The sequence below is a fragment of the Mytilus californianus genome, unplaced genomic scaffold, assembly GCF_021869535.1.
Source record: "Mytilus californianus isolate M0D057914Y unplaced genomic scaffold, xbMytCali1.0.p SCAF_3, whole genome shotgun sequence".
In the NCBI taxonomy this organism is placed as follows: Eukaryota; Metazoa; Mollusca; class Bivalvia; order Mytilida; family Mytilidae; genus Mytilus; species Mytilus californianus.
In genome coordinates this window covers 41441936-41462922 of record NW_026262679.1, presented here as the reverse complement: position 1 = coordinate 41462922, position 20987 = coordinate 41441936, and the positions used below count along the sequence as shown (strand labels likewise).

General features: G+C 33.8%; 1 protein-coding gene across 1 annotated transcript; it reads left to right on the top strand.

The window, feature by feature from the left end:
• The first annotated feature begins 5151 nt into the window (after positions 1-5151).
• LOC127734589 (uncharacterized) lies at positions 5152-7339 on the top strand. The gene is made up of 2 exons (XM_052244545.1): positions 5152-5284; positions 6344-7339. The coding sequence occupies exon 2, from the start codon at positions 6377-6379 to the stop codon at positions 7289-7291; it is 915 nt and encodes a 304-aa protein (XP_052100505.1). The 5' UTR covers positions 5152-5284; positions 6344-6376; the 3' UTR covers positions 7292-7339.
• Positions 7340-20987: the final 13648 nt, after the last annotated feature.

The window sequence follows — 20987 nt, the reverse complement described above, 5'->3', positions numbered from 1 at the left end:
CAGGTTTTTTTAAACATCAATGGACAATCTGTGGTTTGCTTTTTACACCAATGAAAAAAACTGTGGTTTGATATTTAAAACAGTTCGCAGTTTGTAACTTGATACAACACTATTCACATGTAAACATGTTTATTCTCGTCATATATTCGGTATACACAAAGCCAAGAACCAATAGCCCAGATTGAGTGGATGTCTTCTGTTGCTCTCTAACGGAGGGTATGATATCCATTGAAGTATACTCTAAACCTACTGAAACACTCCTGACAATATCGGTCCAAAAAAAGCTGCCACCCCGTTAATTTTACTTTTAACATTTAATTTCGATAAATAAAAAAATTATACTTTCAGTAGTTTGAAGCATAAATTTGAAGCAAACATTTTTAGACCTGCAAAAAAACCGTAAGGCAAACTTTATTTTTATAGAAATATTTCATTCTCAAGTGAGAACCTTTGTTTGAGCAGCTTTGTAAATCAAAATCTACATGTCTCTTTAAACATTATTTGCAATGGCCCATCAGTTGTAAGGTACGGCATGCACAAGTTGAAATCGCTCACGGTTCGATAATTAATACCGGAATTCTAAATGCGATAAATCCCTGATTTCCGGTGCAATTCATCAAACTTTAATAGTCTCTGACAAATATCCATTTAAATATTTTGGGTCGTGAAATGATATTAACTGTTTTATGTGAGCTATAAGTTGCTGTCGTAATTAATCTTAGAAGCTCTTAAAAGTCGATTCCTGGACCATTATTACGATAATAACTTTACTAATAATATTTTATTGGCTAGAGTGTATTCTTAGCACTTTGTGTCGTGGCAGACATATCTAAGTGTCGAGCGAATGAATCAAAAACACATCTTAATCAATTCTGATGTCGTCCTGCACGTGCTTATTTATCAAATTACTACTCGTGATTCTTTGGTTATTTTTTCTTCGAAAAATTATTATTTTCAGAAAGCATAGCAAAAAGGACAGAAGTTGTATTGCAGAAATGTGGACATCCTCGGTCTTCAAATATTTTCAATTATAGTTGGAAGGAAGACTGCAGTTAAAATAGTAGGATGTTTTAAGAACATTTTAACGAAAAGTGTTTTATTAACATGTTATATATGTAATCTTTAAAACTTATTTTATATATTGGATATATTTTGAAAAGATTAATTGTAAATAAAGAAAAAAATCTAAAAATGAACTATTTCTGTTTAGTTGGTCTGCATGAAGTCTGGAATATCTAACAGTTTAATTGAATGATTTGGAAATTTAAAAATAAATGTAATTGATTGACATTCGAATACTGCATTTCCATATTATTTGCTTTTAAATATTAATCAGAAATAACCAACTTAAAATGGAAAATTTTAAAAGAAAAAAAAAAAGGAAAAAAAAAAAAAAAAAGAAAAACAAAAAATCCCCCCTCCCAAATAACAATCACCCGCTTCCAATGGAATGTTATTGTAGTGAACGGAATATGAAGACTAGACGCTCTCAGTCATAAAACTTTACTCAGTACTCGGAGTACAAAACTTGTGCTCGAAACACTAATTTCAGTATTTTGATTGGTTGATTGATGAGTCTTGAGTACGATAATCGTGCTCCAAATTTTTATGACCGCAAGGCCAGAATTATTCGGGTTAGATACTTGCCCTTTTCATCGTACGCCTAAGTGCTCGATAGCTTCAACTTCATATTCGTGTATAAAACTATGTTTTCATAGAACAGTTCAATAAACTGAAGAATCGATTTCATGAAAGAATTACGAAAAGTTGCATATGCATATTTTTTGTATATTTTTAACAACTGGTGAAAAAGCACCCGTTTATGATTTATACGATATTTAAAGTCTGAACTCTAGAATAGAGACAAACCCAGCAGATGCCTCGTCTCATTTTTCAACTTTTTTTTATTTAAGATTGTTATATTCGTAAATCAATCGCATCAATACTTTCACGTTCAACTGTTCCTAGCTGGAAGTTCCCGTATGACTGATTTATTTGAAGAAAATATTGTTACTGCTTCCGTTCATTTTTATTTGTATTTTTTTTTATTGAAATAGTATTTCTTCAAATATACATCTACGTGCTTACATACAGAAAAAGTTGCATTATTAAATGATATCCTAAAAATCAGTCCTTTTCATTGTCGACTATAAAAGAACTACACATCAAACTTGGTATATTAAGTTCATTCTGAATCGTTTATTTGACAGAGTTCCAATTATAATAAGGTACGTATAGTAATATGTCGCTTCGAACCATCCCCCCTGCATGTACTGCTAGGAAAAGGACAGTCTTCACATTTTAACCAACCTTTTAAATGACATCGAATTAAATATATAAGCTATTTAGAACTAAAATGAATTAAAAAGATTATCATGAATTGTCTTACTGTATGGAACGTGTTGGGGTTTTGCAATACTAGTACTCTCTTCATATACATATGAAAATAAGAAGATGTGGTATGATTTCCAATGAGACAACTATTCACCAAAGTTCTAATGAAGTGGACGTAAGCAACTATAGGCAACCGTACGGCCTTCAACAATGAGAAAAAAACCCATACCGTATAGGTGGCTAAAAATGCTGCGACATGAAAAACATAGCCATTTTATGAAACTGTTCTCCAAACTGATCCTTAATACAACCTACACGGGTACTTATGACACATGACACATGTATGTCTTAGTTCAGAGTCAAAACTTGGTATTTATATCCTGACTCCTGTTACTAGATTTGAAAAACAGGATATAAACATACGTTAGTCTTTAATCATACACCTTAAAAAGTATTGACTGCTCTACCAAGCCTTGAAATGGGACTTAAATCAGCTGCCCAAACCTTCTGACTCACCTCTGAATATCCCTAGATATTCTAAATCACATTTTATTTCAAAAAAGTGTTTTATTTATAGAAATAGATCTTCGATTTTTTCATACCCATACAGAAAAAAAGAGAACAGAACACATGCTGTGAATGAAATGAACAATCTGGCGAAATGCATATACTCGTACTGCATTAAAATATTTTTGTATACATTTTGGTTCTGAGGTTGTAATTTATAAAACATGTCTAGTAATCCTTGGCTGACTAAACTATAAGACGCCTCCAATATTTTGAATGTTATAAGAGAACGTAGCCAAATTATCATGTTTTTGCCATCTTTCTGAAGTAGCATTTGTGTACCAAACTTTCTTTAGTATATTGGTACAGTGCAATGGAAACGATGTGAGAAGTATGAAAACAAGTGCCGATCTGGAAATTGAGCACAAAGCGGTTTGTTTAACTTGAAAAAAAGGTGCTGAAAATGCCTCGTTTTGGAATATGACAAATTCAAGGAGGGATGACAGATAAGCCTCCTGTGCATTATATAAAATCATATTCATATGTTGATGCATGTAATTTATCGACAATATGAAATTGTCTTGTAAATAATAATGAGGTGCATATGCACAGTGAAGTTAATGCAATAATTCACAATAAAACATGTACTACCCGAGAATATAGTTTATTACTGACCAGAATTTGTTTGTAGCTATGTAAGAGAAAATTCAAAACTTCAAACACATATCTAAAGAAAATCACAGCTAATATAAAAATAAGAAGGTGTGGTATGATTGACAGTAAGACAACTCTCCACCCGAGACCAAATGACATAGAAGTTAACACCTCGTGTTATGATATATAATATACAGTTTTTAAATGAATGATGTTACAGGTTTTTATGAGATTTTGAATACAAATTCGGTGCATGTAAAATTGTTTTCATATGATATTGTCACAGGCACTTAATGTCTCTGACAGGTGTCTGTGGATATTGAGTAATTTATATGAACAATAACGCGTGAAATAGAAGGAAAATAATTTTATACAGGAAAGGAATTTTATTTAAACTTGATCAAATAATTATAACATGGAAAATAATGTAAAGAATTTTGTTAATGTCCCTTTTTAAATAGCTTTACTGTAAGAAAATTTGGGTTTATAATTTCAAATTTTTGAGACTTTTATTCAAAATTTGCACATACATATAAATCATAACTACAGTTTAAGCCAATGTTCAGAAGTGTGACATGAAATCCTTAATACACACTATGATAAGTGAAATTCATTGAAGATCCCGTGATTTTTAAAAATGATCGCGCTGGTGAAATCAATACTATGGAAATTTGTCCTTTTTCTTGAAATGTGTATCAATGTATGCTTCCATTCCTACCTCTTAGGTTTTGTATTAAGAAATGAGTTTAAACATTTTAATACCATGGAAATTGGTCCCGTACCGTTTCGAATGGTATTCAGCATTGCATGAATATTCAGAAATGACGTACAAAAATAACTTGATTTGTACAATTTCTGCTAAACAATTTAAAAGATTTCAAGATTTTCATGTACACGGCTTGTTTTGGTTATTGGGCTATTTAATCCGATCTTTGTTGTTATTTTCAGTTTGTACCCGCATTTTTCAGTAACATTCCAAATTTCCTGCCTTTCATCCTGGTTGACCCCAATTATAGGACCTACATATTGTATTTATTGTTAATATGTTCTCGTCCTATAAACATGCATGAAATATAATTAGATTAGGGGGAGGGTTTGTCGCCAGCAAACATGATTAACCCCGCCATGTATGTGCCTGTCACAAGTCAGAAGCCTGTAATTCAATGGTTGACTTTTGTCATTTTTTGCTGTATATCAGTTTTGTTTTTCGTTTATTGTTTTGTACATAAATCAGGCCGTTAGTGTTTTCGTTTAAATTGTTAATTTAACATTCGTCATCTCGGGGCATTTTATAGCTTACTATGTGGTATGGGTTTTGTTCATGTTTCAAAGCCGTGCGGTGATCTTTATCTGTTAACTTCTACGTCATTTGGTCTCTCGCAGAGAGTTGTCTCATTGGCAATCATACTACATTTTCTTATTTTTATATCATATAAATCCCTGATTTAAAATATCGCTGGATCCACACAACTTCTCAACAATCCATTTAAATACTTTCGTATTTAATGCGACGAATTGCGTTTTCTAAAAAGGCCAAACAGAGACATATATACACATATATATATATATGTGTATATTATGTCTCTGGGCCAAAATATAAAATATCTGAAGAAAATTTTTTTCCGAATTTTTTAACACCGCCAGCCCACGACGATTTTAGTTTTACAATTATCACTATTGACAAAATCACAATGTCTAACTTTTGTACCGTGGACAGATCAGACATTGTCAACTAAATGACAAAGAAGAATATCATTTACACTTACATTTGACAAATTTAGTATTATCTGTAAGTAATCGTTCAGATATATTTGTATGTTAGTAATATTATAATGGTTCAGACATAATAATAAATCTGGGTTACTTCCCTTAGCATATTAAATGGTATATACTAAGAGTTTTAATAACGCAACATTTTAAAATGTTCAACTCTTGTATCCAGAGGTGGATTTAGGGGACAGGGGGCCCGGCCACTTCTTATGGAGCTACATATTATTATATGGTTAATAAATATACTTTTAAAATGTTCAACTCCAAACGTTGATATGGATTTATTTTGGAAAATAATGCCGCTTTTAAATGAAGGACATATGAATAAAGTATGACGTGCCGCACATGGGGTTAACGTTAAAGAGACCGAGACCAAATGACTCGAAATAACCAAAACGCAACTAGAGATTTGATTAATTTGACCATTCCAAAGCACTGGTCAATTCCTTAGATAATAGCTGATCGTGAGTCGCGAGCCTATGAATATTAATACTTTTGGAAATAAACGAAAGTGGTGCTGTCGATTTTTATGAAAGTCTGAAAAAATATTGTGTGTTCATTTTATACAAATAGGCCATATAATGCCCTGAACGTGGTGCTATTTAAAAAAGAGTAAAACTCTTGAACTTGAGTGCATGAAGAACTTAATTTTATTTAAGACTAAATTCATGATGTTAAAAATTATGATTTATGGACTATTTTGAAAATACACGACTTTTTGTTTAGATAGGAACATGTGGAAATTGATAAGACTGCAGCTATAGTTGATAACTATTTGTTAAAAAATCGGTATGAAATTGTAACATCGAGATTATAAGGAATCTGGATTCTTGTTGATTGTATGATAATAACTTGTAGAATTTAGAAACACCTTTTCGTTAATATTCCATATATTTATTACTAGTAATTATATGGACAGTATTTGTTTGTCCTCATGTTTAAGTTGACGTAGACCAATGCATTTTTTTCAAAGACTTCAAACTTTTATGTCTACCGTTACGCTGATTTCAAACATTATAATAATTTCGCTTTTGTTTTATATCATTTTTATAGGTAACCGATTTATTTTTTGTTGTAGAAAAGCATCTCGAAAAGAGAGATTTAAGTGAACATGTCCTTTTACTTGGCAAAGCAAGTAACTTCGACAAAGACCTTATTTACTACGGTTGGTCTTATTGTTAGACATTGCTCTAAGATTCCAGTCAAAAGGACAAAGCTCGCGCCACTGCTGACCCTAAGGGAAGTTGACAAAGAAAGTTTAACCCATAATTCTGCAAAGTTCATACCTAAAAACAAACCTCTTGTTGTTGTTTTCGAATGGTTGTATGCAAATCAGAATGCTTTAAATAAATATTGTGATCTTTATCACGATATTGGACTTGATGTGTTAACAGTACGTGGAAAACTTGTTCATTTTTTATGGCCACCCAGAGGAGAGATATTTGCAAGGACACTACTTAACTATCTTTTAAATGAAAGGCCAAGAGACGAACAAATATTTATTCATGCATTTTCAGTGGGGGCTTACAATTATACTATATGTGAAACGCTAGCACTAGAAAGTTATACACAATTCGGGTCCTTTAGAGATAAGGTCATAGGTCAAGTTTTTGATAGCATTGTTATCGGAACGTACGAGAATATGTCTACGGGAATAGCTGCTGCCCTTCATGACAGTGGCGCTCTGACAAAACCAATAATTGCTGTAATGGATGCTTACTACAAAACTACTAATAAAAAGACTAAAGAAGTTTACGATAAACTGGTTCAAAATTTTAAAGAAGATCCAGTAGTTGTTCCTACACTGATGTACTTCTCTCACAATGACCCAATGTGTCACGTGCCGACTATGACAGAGATGGTATCAGACTGGAATAACAAGTTTCCACAGTTCGATGTGACTGTCAAGTCTTGGGAGGAATCTGTACATGCAGCTCATCTGAAGTTTCACAAGGAAGAATATCTCGTTAGATGGTGGGAACTTATAAACAAGGTTATTCAAAATGAACAAGGCATTAAACACTGATAACATAACATTTTTTTGTTTAATTATTTATTAAATATTTTATCAACATTACAATTTCAAAAACATAAGCAAATACGTCCATAACGTTTACAAGGATTAAAAGGATGTACATTGTAGCATCATACATATAAAATATACACAACTTCTGAACCATGGAATAGGTATTGCCAATTTCCCCTGATAGAGAGTCAAACTAGGAGACTGATTAATTTATAAGGTGTACATTTTTTTCTGGAAGTTTTGCCTGTATTAGGGTCTAGATGGAGGTATTAATTGCTGTATTCTATTATTTGTTAGGCCATTTTTCTCTATTTATTTTTTGTCGTACATTATTCTCTATTCTTTATCCATAAATATTTATACTCTGTCATTTAAACGTATTGCTGTTGAAGGCTATTTTTACAATATGTTACAAAACATTTTTGCAAATTCGCTTTGAAAGATATCCTGAAAAAAATCCGAAGGAAACGAATACTAGTAATTTACTTGACCTTGAGTTTTTGTTTTGTAGAATTTTTGTTTTGGTATATAACCATATAAGAGTCCAGTGATTTCCTGTGTGGAATACTTTTATGTTGATTTTGTTATTCCATTGACCAAAAAATAAAAGCGGGATGGTTACATTATGCAGTTTATAAAAAACGTGGTTAACCCCGCCACATGAACCAAGCTAGGAACATCACCAGAAGTTGTCTTTAGTTATATCTTAATTTTATTTTATACTGGTTGGAATTAAGTGTTTTTGATTGCATCTTACTAACAACTTTTTTCGACTCTAGGCGACACATAGTCCGTGATTGCAATGACGTCTGACGGTCTTTTTTTTAGACTTGTTTGGGTCGTTCCCACAACAGAGGAAAGTCCCCCAAAATACCATCAGACGTCATAGTAATCTAGATAATCCACCGACCTAGCAAGTCACAAGAAAGACGGACGTCAGAGCAACCTCGGACTAGGAGACAGAGAGCTTGACATGTTGCGGATTACCCTATGTTGACCTATTATTGATGTCCTTTATTTTTTGTGTTGTAAGGTGCCAACTCATAGACATATACCCTACGTCTCCTTTTATGTATAAAATGCATGACAACCACAGGAGATACCAGCTCTCTTACAAACCAAATAGGAACTATGACTAAAATGACAGATCTAGTAACATCGCGGCGACAAACTTCTTATAGACGGTCCGAGTTACGGATGTACTGTAAAGACTTCTTGTTCTATGTTACGCCGTTATTTCCGAGTACACATCCATCCCCGATTTATTTGGTCAGTATAATATAAACGTACTGGTATAAACTTACAATAAAAATAAGTCAAGAAAAATATTTAACTCTATAATATCGATCTTAGACTACAACACAAGAAATAATCCAAATCTCCCTTAGCAGTTGCTGTCTGAATGTATGTGGTCACTACCATTGACAGCTTCGAGCATTTTAGAAGCTTAGATTTATGATTATAAAAGCATATCTATTTAATATATATAAATTCCAGAATGCCATAAATAATGGGATTTCGAAAAAAAACAATATGATAACCACTAATGTCACGATCACTTCACTTGGTTGAGACTTAATACATTAAGAACTAATACATTATCTATTGGTCCCAGGAACATTTAGTAATAATGCAAAAATAAATGATAAATTGTTTTGTACTTAAAAGTCGGTCGTTGGTTTTCTCGTTTGAATTGTTTTTCCTTTTGTCATGTCGTGGTCTTTTAGAGCTTACTATACGGAATTGGTTTTGTTTATTCTTGAAAGCCGTACGCTGGCCTATAGTTACATCAATGTCATTTGGTCCGATATGGATAATTGTGACTTTTCTCATTAGCAATCATACCACATCTCCTTATTCTTATATATGTGTAGACCTTACAATCACTCCATATACCAAATATGATTGACATACTGCTTATTAATCTAAGAAACGGACTAAACCACGAAAACTTAACATTGAACAATGGACCACGAGAATGAGGTCAATGTCTGATGAACCCTACCAGACGGACGTGTTCACCTTATAGTCATTCCATATAACAAACATAGTTGACCTTCTGCTTATACTAATATCCGAGAAGTGGACTTGACAGCAGAAACTCAATCTTAATTATTGATCCATGAAATATGGTAAAGTCAACCCTGTCTGAAAGACATGTAAACCTTACAATGATCCCATAGACTCTGAAGAACCGGTGTCGCTTTCCTAGGTCTATGTGCATCTTCAACACGGGACACTCACCAACATTGTGGACTTTATTAGAATCCATCACAAGAATCTCTTTTTTATTTAGTTTCTCTCTATCTTCTTTAATTTTGGCAATCATTCCTTTAAAGTTTACTAATGATTTCAGCAACATTTGACTTATTTGTAAATATTGTCTTGCTTTTAAAAGTCTATCTTTTATAGTTTTCAACATAATGGGCAAAAACGCAAAAAAATGTCATTAAAGAGCAAGAACTCCAATAAGGAGCCGACTCACGATTTCGGGCTTTAAACTGATTTGTAGATGTCTTGCTCATCATTTTTGTTTTATTTAAGTTATACCTATCCATCATTAATTTTAAATAAGGCAAAAATGTAAAAATCGTCATTAAAGGGCAATAACTCCAATTAGGAGTTGGCTATGAAACTTGTTTGTTCTCGTCTTGTAGATAATTTTTGCTTGTTTAAGTTTCTATCGATCTATTAAAGTTTTTCTGACATATGGCAAAAACGTATGTAAAATTTATTTGAAGATCTCGTCTTGCTGATCATTTTTGCTTTTGAAGTTTCTCTCTACCTATTATAATAGATAATAGGTAATGAAATGCTCCACAAGACGCAGATTGATACAGCCGCAAAGGATGAACTCTGAACAGTTGGGGCAAGTATGGACACAACATTAAAGCTTGATACAGCTCTGAATTTGGATTCTGATTAAATATTTGACACAGCATAGGTTTAGGACACGGAATGAATGTGGTCCAAGAACTTAAAAATTTGAAATTGGACATTTACCTATTATGGTCCAATATTCAAACTCTAAATAGATTGATAGATTCAGCATATCAAAGAACCCCAAGAATTCAATTTCTGATCCCAAATAAATCAAACAAAAGTTTAATTTTGGACCCTTTGGACCAATTTGATAACGAGACACAAAATCCTAAATCTAACTACCCGGTTAGATTCATCATATCAAAGATCCCCATATATTCAATATTTGTTGAAATCAAACTAAGTTTAATTTTGGACCCACATATGGACCAACTTGAAAACTGAGCCCAAAATCAAATATCTCTAAATACATGTTTAGATTCTGCATTTCAAAGGACTCCAAGAATTCAATTTTTATTGAAATCAAGTTTGGACCCTTCGGACCTTAACGTGGATCAATTTGAAAACAGGGCCCAAAATTAAAAATCTAAATTTACGGTTACATTTGGCATATCAAAGAACTCAAATAATTCAATTTTTGATGAAAAGTTTAATTTTAGACCCTATGGACCTCGATGTGGAGCAATTTAAAAAGCGGGGCCCAAAATCCAATAGCTAAATACACGATTAGATTCAGCATATTAAAGAACCCCAAGAATTCAAGACTTTGAAATTGGTGAAGAAATAAGCAATTTATACAAAGTATTAGAAAAGTATCGTTTTCGGCCCCAAATTCGTAAACGGATAGGGCCATAACCCCAAAAATCAATCACAACCTTTCTTTTTTGGTATGGAACCTTGTGGTACAATTTCATAGAGATCCCTACACTTATATCCAAGTTATTTTCTGGAAACCAAATGTCTTCGGACGACCATGACTTCGTATAAAAAGTCATCAAGACGAGCACAGTTGGTTCCCATAGGAATGCTGATTGTGTGATGAAAACAGGTCCTTCAATCGTTACAAATTTGTTATAATTTTTAGATTAACAAGAAATGATTGTAACAGGATGCTGTTACGAAGTCTCCCAAACGAAGCTCCCATAATTCGTAATTCCCAGGGTCGCCTGACATTGGGCAACGTCCAGTGAAAATTGGTTTGGTCCAGTAAAGTTATATGCATTAGTGATGCCTGGGGACTAACCTTGTATATCATTCAAATCATCTTGGCATGACAAACCAGAATATATATGGTTTAGGGGTGGGGATCTCGACCATTTACAAGATACTAGAACATTGGGGGTGGGGAGTTACCCCTGGGGACTGGCCCTATACGTCATTCAAATGTTCATAACATGACGAACAGGAATATATATGTTTTAGGGGTGGGGATCTCAACCATTTACAAGATATTAGAACATTGGGGGTGGGGGGAACCCCTGGGGACTGACCGTATACATCATTCAAATGTTCGAGACATGACAAATAGGAATATATATGGTTTAGGGGTGGGGATCTCAACCATTTACAAGATATTAGAACTTTCTCAAATGGCAGGGGGTCGGGATGACCCCTGGGACTAACCCTGTATATCATTCAAACCATCTTCGCATGACAAACCAGAATATATATGGTTTAGGGGTGGGGATCTTGACCACTTAGAAGATATTAGAACTTTCTTAAATGGCAGGGGGTGGGGGTGACCCCTGGGGACTAACCCTGTATTTCATTTGATGTGCTTTATCATGACAAACCAGAATATATATATGGTTTAGGGGTGGGGATCTCGACCATTTACAAGATATTAGAACTTTCTCAAATGGCAGGGGGTCGGGATGACCCCTGGGGACTAACCCTGTATATCATTCAAACCATCTTAGCATGACAAACCAGAATATATATGGTTTAGGGGTGGGAATCTTGACCACTTACAAGATATTAAAACTTTCTTAAATGGCAGGGGGTGGGTGTGACCCCTGGGGACTAACCCTGTATTTCATTTGATGTGCTTTATCATGACAAACCAGAATATATATGGTTTATGGGTGGGGATCTCGACCATTTACAAGATATTAGAAACTTTCTCAAATGGCAGGGGGTTGGGATGACCCCTGGGGACTAACCCTGTATATCATTCAAACCATCTTAGCATGACAAACCAGAATATATATGATTTAGGGGTGGGGATCTTGACCACTTACAAGATATTAGAACTTTCTTAAATGGCGGGTGGTGGGGGTGACCCCTGGGGACTAACCCTGTATAACATTTGATGTGCTTTATCATGACAAACCAGAATATATATGGTTTAGGGGTGGGGATCTCGACCATTTACAAGATATTAGAACTTTCTCAAATGGCAGGGGGTCGGGATGACCCCTGGGGACTAACCCTGTATATCATTCAAACCATCTTAGCATGACAAACCAGAATATATATGGTTTAGGGGTGGGGGTCTTGTCCACTTACAAGATATTAGAACTTTCTTAAATGGCAGGGGGTGGGGGTGACCCCTGGGGACTAACCCTGTATTTCATTTGATGTGCTTTATCATGACAAACCAGAATATATATGGTTTAGGGGTGGGGATCTCAACCATTTACAAGATATTAGAACTTTCTCAAATGGCAGGGGGTCTGGATGACCCCTGGGGACTTACCCTGTATATCATTCAAACCATCTTAGCATGACAAACCAGAATATATATGGTTTAGGGGTGGGGATCTTGACCACTTTGAAGATATTAGAACTTTCTTAAATGACAGGGGGTGGGGGTGACCCCTGGGGACTAACCCTGTATTACATTTGATGTGCTTTATCATGACAAACCAGAATATATATGGTTTAGGGGTGGGGATCTCGACCATTTACAAGATATAAGAACTTTCTCAAATGGCAGGGGGTCGGGATGACCCCTGGGGACTAACCCTGTATATCATTCAAACCATCTTAGCATGACAAACCAGAATATAAATGGTTTAGGGGTGGGGATCTTTACCACTTACAAGGTATTAGAACTTTCTTAAATGGCAGGGGGTGGGGGTGACCCCTGGGGACTAACCCTGTATTTCATTTAATGGGCTTTATCATTTAGAACATTTTCAATTAAAAAGATTGTGTCTATCACAAACGGTTTTCAATTTATAATCATTTGAAAATTTAAAAAAATAAAATCCCATAGGGTTCTATAGTAAAACCCTCTTTTCTTTTTGCCCCTCAAAGTACCCCTTTATAAACCCCATTGCACAAACAAAACCCTGATTGCACCACTAGACATGTTAGTCTAACATATTGTGAAACCCTAAGTTAATCTGACAAGCGGTTTTGGAGAACGGGTGCGGACAAGTTCAAATTTAAAAGCGGCGGAAGAAGAAGAAGAAGAAGAAGAAGAAGTCTTCCCAAACTTCGTTTGGGAGACTTAATAAAAGAACAGATTTTCAATGTCCCCCACGTTGCACATATTTGATCTGTCAAAGGGCAACAACTACTAAAAACACTTTTTTTCCCCTCCTTTTTTAAAACTTTTTATAAATATCTTGGGAGAAATGAAGGCTTGAGAGCAAATGCAATGCAATTTCCAATATAATCAATATTTCCAAGGGGCACAACTCTTTTAAAAACAAGCCTTCTGTGACTATTGCCTGGCAATACATAGTCCCCTACCGGTTAAAAATTCATTGTACTGGAACAAAATGCTAACTTGATCTATAACTTGTCATGGTGTAAACTTTATAACAAATATCAAGTCAATATCTTCAAGCACGACGAAAAATAATATGGAAAATTGATTATTTGAGTGAATTTTCTAAGTTCAAGGACCATAACTCTGCACAAAATCGTCAGAATCGAACAAAATTCGAACTTGATCTGTAACTTGTCATGATAAAACAATACACCAAATATCAAATCAATATCTTCAAGCACGAAGAAAAAAAGTGTGGAAAACTGATTTGCCGGACTGACGGATGAACAGACAGACGGACGGAGTGCAAACCTAAAGTCCCCTTCGACTTTGTCGATAGGAGACTAATAAAAGAAGAATGTTTCTGAGGACATTTATGTCCCTGCTCAAGCTTTGCAATTGTTTCCAAGTTAATAAAAAAACAGAGTTCCAATGTCCCCCACGTTGCACATATTTTATCTATCCAAGGTACAAGGGCAATAACTAAAATAAGCACTTTTTTTTTGTTCTTTAAAACTTTTTATTAATATCTTAGAGAAATGAAGGCTTCACAGCAAATGCAATGTGATTTCCATTATAGTTAATATTTCCAAGGGGCATAACTCGTTAAAAATAGTTGATCAGCACTAATTTTTCGAAGTGTCAAAAGACATTGCTGATATAAACCTATGATATAAGTTTCATAAAATTCTGGCAGTAATTGTACACACGAGAACGCTGACAATGCAATTTTCCATGTAATCAATATTTCCAAGGGCCCCCCCCCCCCAACTCTTTTAAAAATAATTGATCGGCACTGATTTTTTTGGAACTCGTCAAAGACATTGATGATATAAACCTATAATATAAGTTTTATAAAAATCTGGCCAGATTATACACATTAGAGCACTCATAAGGCAATTGTCCATATAATTAATATTTCCAAGGGGCATAATTCTTTTAGAATTTTTATCGTCACTGATTTTCGAACTTGTCAGACATTGCTAATATAAACCTATGATTTAAGTTTCATCAAATTCTGGCAAGAATTGAACACATGAGAGCGCTAACAATGTAATTTTCCATATATTTAATGTTTCCAAGGGAAATTTAAAAATAATTGATCAGCACTGATTTTTGAACTCGTCAAAGACTGCTGATATAAACCTATGATACAAGTTTCATAAAAATCTGGCAAGATTTGTACACATTAGAGCGCTAATAAGACCGGACGGACGGATGCACAGACGGATGCCCAGTGTTTCTATGTCCCCCGCAACGCATTGCGTGGGGGACAATAAGGGACATACTTCTAGAACGGTAACTGACTCACAACCCAAATTCGAACTCTGTCTGCGTGTTGTGGTTCTTAGCATTGTGTACGAGTTTCAGAAAATTTGATGAGGGGAACTCAAGTTTAAGTGCAGAAATGACAAAATTAGCAATTTTCCAATATATAAAGGGGCATAACTCTAGAACTGTAAGTGACTTCAGGGGTGTAGAAATGATATGCCCAACTCGCCCGACTAGTACATTTGACAGACCGGACAAGCAGTTTATTGTGTCTTTGTTGCCTGTGGACATGTAAAAAAAAATATTGCTTGACTGTTTATTCATGTAACCATATAGAAAAGTCCTCAAAATTTATTTATCAAAGTAGAAAATATCAAATAACAAGACAAAAGCAACATGTTAAGTAAAACAATATCAATGACCAAGAAATAAATCGATTATCAAACAACAAAAAACAAGCATTCTGAGAGTATTGCATGGCAATACATAGTCCCCTACCAGGTAAAAATTCATTATACTGGAACAAAATGCTAACTTGTTCTATAACTTGTCATGGTGTAAACAAAAAAGAAAATATCAAGTCAATTACTGTCAATATCTTCAAGCATTACTAAAAACAGTGTGGAAAACTGTATATGAGTGAATTTTTTCAAGTCCAAGGAACATAACTCTGCACCAAATTATCAGACCGAAACAAAATTTGAACTTGATCTGTAACTTGTCATGATAAAACTATAGACCAATTGTCAATCAATATCTTCAAGCATGATGAAAAAAAGTGTGGAAAACCTATAACACTTTAACATTAGATATGATTAATAGTTCTCTAAAATTAGATATGATGTAATACAATGTATATCTAATTTCAAATTACAATCAAATATAATTAATAGTTCCAAATATTTTTTCTTTCATTTGTCACAAACTAATATAGATTTGTAACTTATCTATAAAATGTCAACAACTTTTATCTACACAATGTAATGTAATGAAATATATACCTTAATATAAATAGATTATCATCTAATTAAAGGATTTCACTTAACAAAATATATATATATATATATATATATACATGTAACATTCAGAAAAATAGTTTATACAAAATAACATATAAACCTGCCACAAAATTCCTCAATCAATTTACCAAAGAATGTCTTTTAAAATAAAATGCTTCGCTGGGGCGCAGCTTGATACGACCGCAGAGGTCGAACCCTGAACAGTTGGGGCAAGTATGGACACAACATTCAAGCTTGATACAGCTCTGAATTTGGATTGTTATTAAATATTTGACACAGCATAGGTTTCTGACACAGAAAGAATGTGGTCTAAGAACTTGAATTTTTTTAATTTACCTATTATGGTCCAATGTCCAAAATCAAAATACATGGTTAGATTCAGCATATCAAAGAACCCCATATATTCAATTTTTGTTAAAATCAAACAAAGTTTAATTTTGGACCCCAACTTGGACAAACTTGAAAACTGGGCCCATAATCAAAAATCTAAACACATGTTTAGATTCAGCATATCAAAGAACCCCAAGAATTCAATTTTTGCTAAAATCAAACTAAGTTTAATTTTGGACCCTTTGGACCTTAATGTAGACCAATTTAAAAACATGACTTAAAATTAAAAATCTAAATACACGGTTAGATTTGGAATATCAAAGAACCCCAATAATTCAATTTTTGATGAAATCAAACAAAGTTTAATTTTGGACCCTTTTGACCTCAATATGAAGCAATTTGATAGTGGGGCCCACTAATAAAAAATCTAAATACATGGTTAGATTCAGCATATCAAAGAACCCCATATATTCAATTTTTGTTGAAATCAAAAAAAGTTTAATTTTGGACCCCAACTTGGACCAACTTGAAAACTGGGCCCACAATCAAAAATCTAAACACATGTTTAGATTCAGCATATCAAAGAACCCCAAGAATTCAATTTTTGTTAAAATCAAACTAAGTTTAATTTTGGACCCTTCGGACCTCAATGAAGACCAATTTAAAAAACGGGACCCAAATTAAAAATACGGTTAGATTTGGCATATCAAAGAACCCCAATAATTCAATTTTCGATGAAATCAAACAAAGTTTAATTTTGGACCCTTTTGACCTCAATATGAACCAATTTGATAGCGGGGCCTACAAATAAAAAATCTAAATACATGGTTAGATTCAGCATATCAAAGAACCTCATATATTCAATTTTTGTTGAAATCAAACAAAGTTTAATTTTGGACCCCAATTTGGACCAACTTGAAAACTGGGCCCATAATCAAAAATCTAAATACATGTTTAGATTCAGCATATCAAAGAACCCCATATATTCAATTTTTGTTGAAATCAAACAAAGTTTAAATACTGGACCCTATCTTGGACCAACTTGAAAACTGGGCCCATAATCAAAAATCTAAACACATGTTTAGATTCAGCAAATCAAAGAACCCCAAGAATTCAATTTTTGTCAAAATCAAACTAAGTTTAATTTTGGACCCTTTGGACCTCAATGTAGATCAATTTAAAAAACAGGACCCAAAATTAAAAACCTAAATACACGGTTAGATTTGGAATATCAAAGAACCCCAATAATTCAATTTTAGATGAAATCAAACAAAGTTTAATTTTGGACCCTTTTGACCTCAATATGAACCAATTAGATAACGGGGTCCACAAATAAAAAATCTAAATACATGGTTAGATTCAGCATATCAAAGAACCCCATATATTCAATTTTTGTTGAAATCAAACAAAGTTTAATTTTGGACCCCAATTTGGACCAACTTGAAAACTGGGCCAAAAATCAAAAATCTAAATACATGTTTAGATTCAGCATATCAAAGAACCTCATAAATTCAATTTTTGCTAAAATCAAACAAAGTTTAATTTTGGACCCTTTGGACATTAATGTAGACCAATTTGAAAACTGGACCCAAAATTAAAAATCTAAATACACTGTTAGATTCGGCATAACAAATAAATAAATGTGATCAAAGATTTTACAAATCTAATGCGCCATACTGTGCAATTAAAGATTACTTCTTGAAATTTTTCAATATTTGAAATTTGAAAAAAAAATAATATTTGAAGAATAATTCTTTTTAATTTCTGAAATCTGAAATGAGAAAAAATTGGCCCCCCACAATTTCTTTTTATCCCCCCCCCCCCCTTTTTCCCCCAAAAAAATTCTTTCCCTCAAGATATGGTCATAATCTCAATTCAAATTTCCAATGGAGTTGGCAACCATAATTACCCATTTAAATTTACCATAGTGCTAACTTAATCTATTTTATAATAGAATTAATAAAAATATAGTGTCAAATCTTTCATATGGATTTTTTTGTAAAAAAAAAAGATGAAAACATTTGCAGATATTTTTACTGGTCTTCCTTTATAAATATGCATTTCTTTAAACATAATTTAAAAGCAGTGTAAGGGAAGTAACCAAAACGTTGTATTTGGATTACCTCCCTTACACTGTTTTAGATTATCTTTATTGTTCATTAACCATTACTTTATACATAATTTAAAAGCAGTGTAAGGGAGATAATTTCAATGATGTATTTGATTTATCTCCCTTACACTGCTTTAAATTATGTTTTGTACTAAAGTATTTGTCCATTAACCAGGACAACCTTGTTTTTCCCCCTAATTCCTAAACGGTTTGAGCCATAACCCCCCAAAGCAAATCCTAACCATTCCTTTGTGGTATGGAAACTTGTAGTATAATTTCAGAGAGATCCATACACCGTTCCACAGTTATTGTCTGGAAACTAGAAAATGCTCATTTTTGGCCCCTAATTCCTTAACTGTTGGTACCATAACCCCCAAAATCAATCCCAACCTTCCTTTTGTGGTATTTAACCTTATGGTCAAATTTCAAAAAGATCCATTCACTTAAACTAAAGTTAGAGTGCGAAAACCAATACGTATTCGGACGACGCCAACGTCATACCAATATACGACCACAAAATTTTTTTGCGGTCGTATAAAAATGAGTTATCTCCCTTTGTACAGATATATGGTTTAACATAGTACTCTAACATTAGTTGTGGAGTTTTTTTATGGACCATAACTCTGGACTAAATCATCAGACCGGAACAAAATTCGAACTTGATCTATAACTTGTCATGATAAAACTATATACCAAATATCAAATCAATATCTTTAAGAACGAAGAAAAAAAGTGTGGAAAGCTGAGGTGCCGGACTGATGGATGGACAGACAGACGGACAGAGTGCAAACCTAAAGTCCCCTTCGACTTCGTCGGTAGGGGACTAATAAGTATGCAGACCCGGGTTTCATTAATAATCTGCCATTTTTTTTCCATTGATCCTGGATCATCGATCAGGTTATAGCAACGATACACTGGAAATGGTCATTATTAATTTCAAGCTCTGATTTCTCAAGAATAAAAAGTAAACGACCAGTCAAGTTCAATGGATAAGCATCTTTAGATAGGTCATCGCTCAGAAGTTGACCAAAGGAGAAGAGGTGCCTTGGTTTTTACTAGAAACGGAAATCAGAAGTGGCAATGGACAAATGGTATTAAAATAAATTGAATAGAGGATTTTAAAGTTCTATAATGTTTTGATTTCGCTTAGTTATCTAAACAAATTCTCATTTTACAATTGGCCTACCAAAATTTTTTTGGGGGAAGGGGAAAGGGTGGGTGGGTGCAAACAACAATTCATCAACTTTTTGGTTTTCATCTCTTCGTTAACTTTAAAACTTTGCACAGACTCACAGTTAAGAAAATATAAGTCATGATACAATCTCCCAGGTTCAAGTAAGCTAGCATCGAAAAACATTGCAAAATTGACCTCTAGATTCCTTAGTTTCAAGTTGTTTTTTGGGTGGTTTTTATCTCATTAATGTATACTCTACTTATCTTTTCATCATTTTAACATACAAACATGGACCATTTTCATGGTGTTTCAAAACTGTTTTAGAAACATACACGTTTACAGTTAAATACGTTTTATTCATTCCAAAATTCATTAAGAAATCAGGGTAAGTAACTTTACTTCAGGACAAGTCAAATTTACAATTTCACTTGCCTGGGGACAACTGGTCACAACAAATATTTCCACACCCCTGGACTTACTGCCCAAATTCGAACTCTGTCTGCAAGTTTTGGTATTTAGCATAGTGTAGCATATGCAAAGTAGCCTTTTGAGGGGGTTTTCAAAAAATGCTAGAGATTGGTTGTACAAAGTGTTTGTTAGGTGGATCATAAAAAAGTGCTTACTACAGACATTTACATTGTTTAGCAGTTACAATTCCAATAATTGACAAATAAACTGTTGAAAAAGAGATATGTCTAGCCTATCACCTGAAAATTCAGAAAAGACAATCTGATTAACAGCAATAATGCTAATTATTTCAAAGTGAAGTCACTGGACCATGACCAAGGGGGCAGGGCCTCGAAATGGTTGTCAAACTGAGATGTACCGATAGTAATGCAACTTTTTAGAAATATCATTGTCTATCATGAGAAGTTCCTATCAAACGGACTTAAGCAGAAAACTTAACATTGAAAATTGCTGATTAATTGAAATCGCTTGACCATGGCCTCGAAATAGTCGTCAAACTGATATATACTGATAGTAATGCAACTTTTTAGAAATATTGTCTATCATGAGAAGTTCCTATCAAACGAACTTAAGCAGAAAACTAAACCATTATTGACGCCAACAACGCCTGTTGCCATAAAAGCAACACCTATGTCAAAAGCAAGACAATATAATCATGAAAGACGTTGAAACAAGTCAGTTTTAACCCAAACCTACACCAAAATGTGTATTTTGGGGAGGGGAGCTGTAAACAATGGCATAGTTAGACAATCAAGGGATAAAAGGGATGCTACACGTCT